The sequence below is a fragment of the Dreissena polymorpha genome, chromosome 14 (assembly GCF_020536995.1).
Source record: "Dreissena polymorpha isolate Duluth1 chromosome 14, UMN_Dpol_1.0, whole genome shotgun sequence".
In the NCBI taxonomy this organism is placed as follows: Eukaryota; Metazoa; Mollusca; class Bivalvia; order Myida; family Dreissenidae; genus Dreissena; species Dreissena polymorpha.
The window spans coordinates 37,633,593-37,645,488 of NC_068368.1; the positions used below are offsets into that span (position 1 = coordinate 37,633,593).

General features: G+C 35.2%; 1 protein-coding gene across 1 annotated transcript in view; it reads right to left on the reverse strand.

Annotated features, from left to right (window-relative positions):
- The window catches only part of LOC127856916 (neo-calmodulin-like), a 46,337-nt gene extending 36,101 nt beyond the window's left edge, over positions 1 to 10,236 (reverse strand). Inside the window, exon 1 of the mRNA XM_052393112.1 lies at positions 10,085 to 10,236. Within this exon, the coding sequence (XP_052249072.1) occupies positions 10,085 to 10,222 (138 nt within the window). The 5' untranslated portion in view covers positions 10,223 to 10,236. The remainder of the gene's footprint in view (positions 1 to 10,084) is intronic.
- Positions 10,237 to 11,896: the final 1,660 nt, after the last annotated feature.

Genomic DNA, 11,896 nt, shown 5'->3' on the forward strand with positions numbered 1-11,896 from the left:
CTCATTAGGTCGTTTGCTGTAAAATAAAAGGTCATGTCTTAAATGTATTAGAACCTTATGGTAGATAAGGTAATTTGTTGTGTTTGATCTGCTGAAGAAACTTGACAATTTATAAAGTATGCGTGTACAATGTATGTGTAATTAGTTATTGAGACATCGGCAAAGTAATCAAAATAACATGCGCTTCCAATCTGTCATTCTAACTAGAATTCTTAAGGTAATACTACCCAGATAAATTAACAAAAGGTATACATATAATACGTACAAAGTTATTCACCCAGCCGTTGTTTAAAACACAATCAAATATCGCCATGTAAAATATCATGTATGTATCCGATATTTAGTCCGTTTTGTTTTCATCTATCGATGAAAGAATATTTTGTTCGATCGAGAAATGAATTTTTCTTACTTTTTTATAAATGTACTCGTATTTCTGCAAACTCGTCATGGGTGTTAGGTACTCGTTTTATAGTTTTAAAAAAGAAACACATTTAAACACTATATAATTTCCCTCGAAAAGTATATTGTAGGGTTAGTTGTTGAAATCGGACGGCGCTGGTTCGAATTTAAGAGCAGAATTCTTTGTAAAAGATATCTGATAGAGTCATGATCATATAAAGCATCGACAAATTTACGATTGTTCCCAATGGAGTTCCAAGGGCTGTAATTAAATCACTTTTCGAAGGGGGAGTTGATTTCTTCGTGACCCCCATTGCGATTTGCGTTTTTTCACATAAGTATTTAAAAAGGTTAAAAACAATCTCAATTGTTCGTCGAATCGACTATGTAAAGGTTTGTTTTTTTTGTTTTCTTGGGGGATATATCGAAAACATTGTTCATGCAACACACTGACCAGCTTTTGAGATTCTTTGTCAATGTCAAATCCGGTTTTATGCAATTTAAATGGGACGCAGAGAAAACGTTCCTTATTTGTTATCATAAAGGAATGATAAAAATGGATTAATAAATAGTATTGGTTCTATGCCTCTATAGTAAAGCGTAAATGATTTAAAGAGCTATTAAAGTGATATTATAGGCATCTAACAGTTTATAGGTGTCTATCGCAACCGTTGTTTATCTTGGGTGTTTTCACGTCATATACACTTATATTTGTTAATGCAGCATCAACATACTAAAACAATATCCCGGAAAGTAATGCATTTGAACATCAACCGTACTTTCGTTTGACAACTGATCACGCATGTACAATGTGAACCTAAATTTAGTTTTAGAGCAGATTCGTTTATACGACACAAAGACATCATTTTGTTTTACGGATCATTTCGGCTTACAGGACTGGGTGGGTCACGTAAAATATATAATATAAAATATAATTTTATAAACAACTGGTAGCAAGATGAGTTGCAGATAATTGGTAAGTAACCACATTTTAACTTACTTTTTTGCCCTGTTAATTCTTTTCAGCTCAATTCAACAGTGAAAAATGCCCATAATATAACTTTAAGGTAAACACTGGTAATTTGTGCAGTCATGCGCGTTTGTTTTTCCTTACCTTCAAATCTTTTATAAGTATAATCATGGTCAATTATTTAACATCGTTTTATTGAACTTGCAAAAATAAAGTTTCGAGTGTAATATCTTTATTTACCTGTAATACATTTATTGTTGAAATAAAATTCGCAAAATTAATTGTGCATATCAAGAAAGATATATAACATAGGCAACTGAACATCCTAATTAGGGTGGACAATATTTTGGGTATAGTAAAAAGTTGACGCAGACACTTCGACCCACTAACCCTGTTGTCTGAAGATTCTGTGTGAAACAAAAAACTTATTTGTTAGCTTATGTATAAAATGATATCTTCGTTTTTGGATCGATATCGCAAAATAGGAGCATCAAATGTCTTCTATATAGACGGTTAACGATAATGCGCTTTATGACATAAATAATTAGTTACAACAACCTCGTTTATTGCAATATGCAGATAAGATAAGATAAGATAAGATAAGATAGTTCATTAAAGTCTCATTATTATGTACATAGTAAAACATATGCATGGCTTATACGGTGCTAAATTTCCTTTGTCGCTTAGGCTTATACCAGAAATTAAACACAATTTGTATATTGAAAATGCGGAAGGCTAGCTGGAAAAGTTATAAAATATGGTATTGAATGCATTGGCAATCTAATTATTATTTTGTTTAAATGATATGAATTACATGAATACACATGGCATAATTATACATGTAATAAGAAAAATTAATATCGTTAATGAAATATTTAATCTATCAACTGAAAGCAACATAAACATACGATTTTGGGAAATAATAGCTGTCGCAAGATCTTCATACTGTTTTTTCAATAAATTCCCGACAAAAGTCTCGTTCACTTTAACGACAAAATGTTTTCCTTCCTTCTATAATCGATAAGAAAAAATAAATACAATGTCGCATATAATATCCAAAAATGTGCCGTTTCTGGTAGACGTTTGTTACTCAGTATGTTTCTGTAGTTATGTCCAATTTTAGCGTGGCTTCAGGAACGCAATCGTTACTCAGTATATTTCATTTTCAAATGTGTGTAATTAAGTCAATCAATATCCTCTACCTCGAGCTACATTCAATAGCCTACTGTTCAATGTGCGTCTATAGCGATATGTCCTCAACGTGCGTTGCAACATGCTCTGTGCACAATGCGTTACGAGCCCCTAATGCGGAGAAAATAAACAATTAACTGGAGAGAGGATTAATTCAAAGGAGAATAAGATGTAAATGTTCTTTGGATACTGGTACCAGTGCAGTTAAACATTGTTACGACACCACTGAATGAGTTTAAATCAATATGTCGATTAATTAATTATCAGGTTATTCGTTTAGGGTAGCCCTTAACATATAATATTTTCGATAATTTGTATAATTATGTCTATTTTTCTTTTCGTTTGTGTACCGGTTTCAAAGTTAGTACAATTTGTTCAGTTGCATAATATTACATTTATTAAACATCAAGTTATGTATTAGCAACGCTTAAGATTATTAAGACACTGTTTGTTGCGTATACAATAATTTCAAAGTTAAAAAAAAACTAAAAATCATGATATAAAGGCAGTTACATATCTAGGTTAATGCAGACTTAATGATCTTTATTAGTATGAAGATAATATTTGTGTTATTCTGCTAGCAGTTTAAGTCAACAAATATGCTATCCAGTCGACTCATGTCCCATTTTATTCCGATTAATTATGCGGTCTTCCAGTACAATATGACAATCATAGTGATTTCAAACATATGGCAGTTGGTAATTTGTTTAGTTTACTTAGTATCCGTACTGAAACAATGGTAGAGTCGTGTCGTTCAAATTAAATACCTTGTCGTTGCGTTCTTAATTGTTTTATTTACTAATATTACAGTAAAATCTCATTAATAAATTAAAATGTTATAATAAAAGCATTCATTGAACTCTTTCAGCCATAGTTTCATACTGTTTCCAAACAGGTATGCGTTGATTGCCGCAAACCGTATCAAATTAATTTCATCAGGTGTTCAAGTTCAATTTTATGAAACGTGTTTTTTTATTGAAGTGAAGACGACTTTTTCATTTTCACTTTTTAAACTTGTCCAACCATGACTTAATTTTTGAAGTGGATAATTGGTAGGATTTACTTCTTATTGATAACACGAATTATCGTGTCGCTGTTGGAGTGGCTTGATAAATTCGATACATTTAAATGATAGCCATTTACGGGTTAAGAATGAAAAACACGAAGAAAAGTCAAATACGTTAATAACGATGAAAAATTGAAATTGAATTAAATATATAATTACATTTTGAATCGTTAGTTTGCAAGTTTATTTGCGTAAAAATACAGTAATGTGAATGAATAAACTGGCACATGGTTGTATCCCTCGTATAAATCGAGTGATGTATAACATGCTGTTTAATACCATTTTTCTGAATATAAAATATATATAACTATAATTATATGTAAAATTAACTAGGATACCGTCCTAACTCTGTAAAATAAACGCGTTAACAATTCTTGGTTTATAAACTTATACTGATTTGCAAACTTTCATGTGTACCGGTTTGATGTTATTCGATTCGCACAAAACTCAAAGCGCACAAGAGTAATTAAATCTCGCAGATACAAAACAATCTGCAAAGCAATACAATCTTAGTATGTATTAATATCATAACGAACAGTTGCGTGCCTGCAATGCCTCTCCGATCACATGATGATAATTAAGCTGAAACCCTCATGTGTAATTATATACTACTCCTGATATAATATTAAGTATCAATAGTTTGTAATTGTATAAAGTTGTAAGGCCAAATTGTTCGGTATCTTATTCGACTTCGTGTTTTAAAGACCGAAACTTTTGTTTCTCGGCATTTACTTCTAAACCCCGTTTTCCACAATAGTTAAATACATTAAGACTTGTTTGTACCTCTTAAACTGTGTATTCGTGTCATCGGAAAACGAGTTAAAGGACTGATGATTAATCAACCGATTTAAGACTAAAGTCGTGTTCCGTATCAAGTTTAATTTGCGATTCAATTTCCTTCTAATATTATACGATAATGATCAAATGGTTGTGTTTTTTTTCCTTTTCTTAAACCAACGGATATACCAAAGATATCGGAACGTGTTACAGAGCTTTATGCAAGACTTGACTTTAGAATACGTGTCTTTGAAAATGGAAAGAAGTTTCTATCTTAAAACCATATTGAAAAGATTAAACCATAAAGCATTACGGTTAACGGATTTATTTTTCAGGTCAATATATACAGCGCGACATTGTTTATGGTACATATTAAGCTTAAGAATGCAAAGTAAAAATGACATCGGCAAGTACTGACGAATGGTATCAATCAGTACAGAAATCGCCCAAAGTAAATACATTTTCACACTTAATCGATATCAAACAATTGGATTACCGCCAGAGCTCAATGTTATCGGAGAGAAGGAATCGTTAATTAAAAAATGGGAGGAGGGGTATTGATAGTACAAAAAATGCAAATCGATGGTCCCAATTTAAAATGACGAACCTACATTTTTGGCATTTCGCGATTTTGATACTGTGCAAAGCGTGAAATCAATGCACATATACCCCCAAAACAACAAAATAGTTAACCAATCGCAACAGCTCCATAAAGTCACGTGATGTAATGACGAACCGCAATTGCTTGAAGTCAAAATAACGAAGCTGAAAAAAATTGTTACGTCGGCATTTTGCGCGCTTATTAATATATTAAAGTATCAATATAGCCATGTATGTTAAGGCAAATTGACGAAACGTAAACGTTTGCTTATAAAAAAATTAAATGATGTACATTTTATAGCATTGATAAACGCAAAAAGATATCAAAATAATATAAAATGTTGAGGTATTAACTTAGTAACTTGAGGCCGCAACTAATAGCTTGTTCCTACAACTTATTAAGTTGAGGTTTCAACATAGTAAGTTGTTCCTTCAACTTAATAACTTCTGGCCGCAAGTTACTATGTTATAACCACAACTTAATGTGTTGTGGGAACAACTTATTAAGCTTCGACCACAACATAGTTTAAGCAATCAGATAGGCCGTTTCATCTTTACCGTTTTATCACGTTTAGTACCTGTATACGCGTAATATGGTGCGCCGATTTGAGCACTATCCCTGTAAGCTATGGATCCCGGGATTGAGTCCCTGTCTGAGCACTTGCCTTGTTTGCGACTGGGTTCAGGGTTCCATCCCCGGTCTGAGCACTAGCAACGTACGCGTCGGATCCCGGTTTCGAGTCCCATGTTTTTTGGATTTGAACCCGGGACCCTTCTTGTAAAGGGCGATTCCTCTGACCGGAGCTCGATCCCGGGAACCATCGTTTACGAGGCGAGTGCAAGATGCCTAAGTTTTCGACGGTCTGAAAATCTAATTAGGAGTTATCGACGGCCCCGGGTTTCGAATCATAGTACGAGCACTAGCCCTGAAAGCTTTGGGTCTCTAGATCAATCCTCGGTTTGAGGATTTACCCTATAAGCGACGGCTCGAATTCCGATGTGAAAATTTGCACCAACAGTGACCGGTCCCGGGTTCGAGCCCCAGTCTGAGTACTAGCCCTGAAAGCAATGGATCCCGGGTTCAAGCCTGTGTCTTACCACTTGCCCAGTAAGGGAAGGATCCCGGTTGCGACCCTCAGTCTGAGCGTTCGCACCGAAAGCTAAAGGTTCACACAGGGACTTGAACCAAACAGCCGTCGCTAACATACCATACTGAGCACTCGCCTTCTAAGCGACCGGCTGCCGAAATGAGCACAAGCTTCGTAAGCAACATTTCCCGCGTTCGAGTCCCGAAATGAGAGCTAGCCTCGCAAGCTATGGGTGTTCGGGTTCTAGCGCCGGTCTGAGCACTAGCCCTGTAAGCTATAAATCCCGCATTTTTCGGGTCCGGCGCTAAGACTAGGACTTTGATCAGGGTCCGTTCGCTTAAATGGCAAGTACTTAAACCGGGATTTGAGCCCGGGGCCCATAGCATACAGGGTGAGTGCTCAAGCAGGGCATCCAAACCGGGATCCGTTACGTAGGGAGCGAATGCTAAGACTGGGATCCAAGTCGCTTACAGGGAAGGTCCTTAGACTGGGGCTAAAACCCAAAGACCCATCGTTTAAAAAGGGAGGTATCAGACCTGGATTCCCAACCGGAATCCGTCGCGTATGTGCCTAGTTTTCACACCAGGGTTCAAACCCTGAACCAAGTCGCTAACTTGGCGATCGCTCAGATAGGGGCTCAAATCTGAAATCCATGGCTTACATGGCAAGTGCTCAGATAGGGCTCGAACGGGGATCCATAGCTAACAGGGATAGTGCTCGAACCCGAGCACCTAGTAAAATAAGGGGTACTAATTGTGATAAAACGGTAAAGATGAAACGCCCGATCTTATTGGTTAAACTTAAATTAGTGGCCTCAACATAGTTAGTTGGTCCCACAAGTTATTTTGTTGAGGCAACAACTAATAAGTTGGGGGAACAAGTTATGAAGTTGTCGCCACAAGTTTCTGAGCTGAGGCCTCAAGTTAATAAATAAGTTGTTCCCACAAGTTATTTAGTTACAGGAATAACTTAATAAGTTAAATGAACAAATTACTAGGTTGAGGTCATAACTTAATAAGTTTTGGGAGCAAGTTATGAAGTTGTGGCCACAAGTTACTAAGCTGAGGTCTCAACTTAAACAGTTGTGGGGACAACGTACTTAGTTGTTTCCACAAGTTATTTTAAAAATTGTTCCCACAAGTTACTAAGTTGAGGCCACACTATAAATAAAGAATTGCGGTTGTCACCTCTGTTCCACCGTGTAAAACAGAAAAACACGCATTGCTTTGCTATATCTAACGGAAAAAATGGACAAATTTATTCTATTGAAACAAAATCTCTTACAATAAGCTGTCCAATTTGCCGAAACATCACATAAATGCAAGTCTAAATGACGAAGATACATTTTACAGCAGATTTATTAACTTAACGTCAAATTAGTTCCATACGAACATGGTCCATCATGCGACACTTTTAAAAATGTTTAAAATAGTCTTTATTTGACTTTGTGCAAGAAATGTTTAACAAAAATACGTCTCCTGAAAACTTGTGTTTTTGTAGGTTCGACATTTTAAATTGGGACCATCGAAATGGTTGTGTGACGGTCACAACGATTTTGGGGCAAAGCAAAAGCAAACAATTTTGCCATATTTTTTTTAAAGGTGTGGAAGTGAAACATTACTACTTTTAACCCACTTCCACACCCGTGCATTGCATCTATGAGATTACTTTTACTGTGACGCGTTTACAAATATAGAATATAGGTTAAATATTATAGAGCTAATGCAAGATTAGTGTTGAATACTGACAAGTTTATTTCACGAGGCTTAGAAAACCACGTGCCGTTCAAATAAACGTTTCTTTATTCAACACTTACCTGGTATTTCTTTTTATCCCACTTTTACAGCGAATTCGGTTGATTAAAGCCCCGTTGATAAAATATCATCTATAATCAACGGCAGGAAATGACCTCAATATTTCGACGAAATGACGTCATAAATCCAGCGAAATTATCCAATCAAACTAATTTTGTTTAAACAAAAAGGTTTACAAAATAAAATGTGGGATAAATAGAATAATAGATTTGTGTTGATTATAGATCAGGTTTATCATGCTCGGCAAGAAAACGAAAAAGCACTCGCCAAGGCTCGTGCTTTTTGTTTTATAAGCCTCGCATGATAAATCTGATCTATAATCAACACTAACCTATTATTCTCTATTTATTCTATTATTTTCTCAAAACTTTCGGTCTTTAAATTAAAAATACTATAGCATCAACTACAAAATAAAAAGGCAGAATTTAAATGAAACACACACACACACGATAACATCAAATGTTGTCATACAAATAAATCAAATGACGTCATTTTAACGCGTGGAATCTTTATCCAGGTCATACTATATACACATTAAACATACTAAATAAAGTGAGAAATACTCGTTGGGAGAGAGATGATTCCGACAATGAACGCCTGATGGTGGGTATACACCATGACTATAAGTTAATCTTGTTTGCGTAATACATGAAAAGCCATGCCCATTTTAATATCTCACAGTTTATTCATTTAAGACATTAAACGGTTGTTGTATGATAGCGTTCCACAAAACTAGAGAATTTGCATAATCAATACCCCCCCCCCCTCCCCTGGATATCATTATCGCAAGAAAACTAGGTCTAAACACATCAAAGACAGCATGGAAAGATCTTAGATCACAAAAGGTACAGGACAACAGGAGCAGGCTGGAGATCCGGACAAGTCTGGTGACACTTTTAAATGAGTCGTGCTCTGTGGAAAGGCAAGTGCGTAAAGTGTCATCTAAGATTAGCCTGTCAGCCCGCACAGGCTAATCAGGGACGACACTTTCCGCTTTATGATATTTTCTGTTTAAAGATAGTATTTTCTTAGCAAAATTCCAATTTAGGCGGAAAGTGGCCTGTGCGTACTCCACAGGATAATCTGGTTCAACCCTTTACGCGCATGCATTAAACACCCTTTTCACTTAGCAAAATTCCAATTTAGGCGGAAAGTGGCGTCCTGAATAGCATGTGCGTACTCCACAGGATAATCTGGTTCGACACTTTACGCGCATGCATTAAACACCCTTTTCACAGAGCACGGCTCAAAATAACTGGTTAATACAAGTAATATTTAATTCAAAAAATGTAATTTAGGTTTGTTATCATAGTGTTTTCATTTTCCATTGCATTCTTGCCAGCAATAATTATTGTTTTCAAGATTTTCACACTTTTATGTTGAAAATTGCAGATGGACAGTAGAACGGAAACGAACAGGAGTAAGGCGGAGCACCCTGCTATTAGGATCGTTCCCAATTAAAACAATAGCCGAAATAGCTTGCTTTTCTTTATCACACATTTAAATATAATTTAAAGATGATAAATGAGGCGTTTCAAATATAACGCACAGTCCGCACCGACTAATCAGGGATGACACTTTCCGCCTTAATTGGATTTTCGCTAAAAAGAGACTTCCTGAACACAGAAAATACAATAAAAGCGGAAACTGTCGTCCCTGATTAGCCTGTTCGGACTGCACATGCGGGTCATCTCTAAGCGTTTTACTGACTAGCCTGATCACTTTCTAATCATAATGATTCACTCATTCATGTTAAGATTTGTAACTTGAAATTTTCATTTTGAGATGCAAAACACGATTTAATGTACTGTTTTTGTCCCAAATGTGTGGTACATTCACATCTTCATCTATCATGGCGTAAACCATGCAATAAGAATATTATATATTGTATGTGGCAATCACGCGTTAAATGTAATTTTGCAGATAAATGTTAGATGCGCAATTTAATAATACGTATTATTACATTTCGTTTAACTTAAAGAGAAAACAAAATTTCAAATGGCTTATTTAGAAACCCCACAAGAAAAGTGTAATAAAATACAACTTTATATTTTCTTTAAACAATAAATAGTACAATAGAACTAATTACACACAAAGTATGTATATTATATCTATACATGTACACATTATGATATGAATTTTATAGAATTCTGACAACAATATAACGTTTAAAACTCACCATTGCAAGAAATATTCCCCTGTATGTAAATGACAAAAAAGTCCTACAGTACGTCGTTATAAAGATCTTATTTACATACCACCATAACTCTACTGAATAATTACACATGCAAACAAAGCCCATGCGATTTTTGAACATTGGCTCGGATTGCACCCAGGGCGGAAACCATTCGGTTCTCTCCAAAGAAATGCAAACAAATCTTTATTATGTTCAATCAAACGATGGCTCTCAATACATCGGTTTTTAATTGGAGTGATAGCTATTATTTTAACCACACAACGTGGGTTATTATCGATACTAAATTCAATAATTTCAATAAAATACAGCGGTTTCAGGTACAACTAATCTATAAAAAGGAAAATTTAAAGAACAACATCTACTGCAACTGTTAATACTACTTCTACAACTACTACTACTTTTCCAACAACGACTTCTATAACAACAACAACTACTACTACTACTACTACTACTACTACTACTACTACTACTACTACTACTACTACTACTACTACTACTACTACTAATACTAATACTACTACTACTACTACCACTACCACTACTACTACTACTACTACTACTACTACTACTACTACTACTACTACTACTGCTGCTGCTACTACTACTACTACTACTACTACTACTACTACTACTACTACTACTACTACTACTACTACTACTACTACTACTTCTACTACTACGTCTACTTCTACTGCTACTGCTACTGCTACTGCTTCTGCTACTGTTACTACTACTACTACTACTACTACTACTACTACTACTACTACACAAATCCACGTAGGCCATTATTAAAAATAAATAAACCACTTATATTTGACATATATACGTATACAAATTCGACATAATTATAAACGTACAAACTCATTATGTAATGCATATGCAGCAATGACAGTAAGCGTGTAGTGTAATACGGCTTAATATGTCTTCTTTCGTTGCTAAATGCGAATACTTCCATGTGAGTCTCACGTATTTCTTATCAGTACACTGATCTGTGATAGTCAAATGGCAAGGACGACCGTGTTTAACTATTCACATGACGTGCCTTAAAGGAGGACTGATATACTAATTGCAATACAGCGGATATTAGTACAACTTTGTTTAAAAAAATGGGCGTCGCTAGTTCGAGCGCCCCATCCCCCGACTCACAGGAATACACTGAACACAACATATCTGACGCAATTTATCTCATTTGTTTTTATGAGAGAAACACGCGGTCAGCATTCTATGAAAAAAATGAATACTGGCGTGTGCTATTATTTATGTTTGTGAGAAAGCTATCATCGTAAAAACTCCAAACTTTATTTGTTCTAGTTTTAGTAATTTGAGAGTTAATGATCATATAATCATAAGTTAGTGTGGCAGGTATTTATTATGTGAGTATGTGTAGAACTGATACACCATAAATTGTTTACAAATACTACAGCACTATTACTCGAGTGCGTTTATTTTGCGGTTCCTCTCATTTGAAACATGACGCATGCGTTCTATACCAGCATCTATGTGAAATTGTAGAGGGTTGACGATTACATTTTTTGTACATATAAAAACTATTTATTCAATTAAAAAAAGGTAAATCAAATATTTGAACTTCCTTTAGAAGGAGGAACTGCTATGTTACATGCTCAACTGGGAAACAAATCTAAACCGATGCAACATACTTGCTACCAATGCGAATAATGACATAATAATTTCACAATTAAGTCCTAGCGCAAAGTTATTATATGGAATTACAATCGGATGAGACAATAACATATTATTGTCCAGTTTTGCAATAAACCTGACAGGCTTAGAACG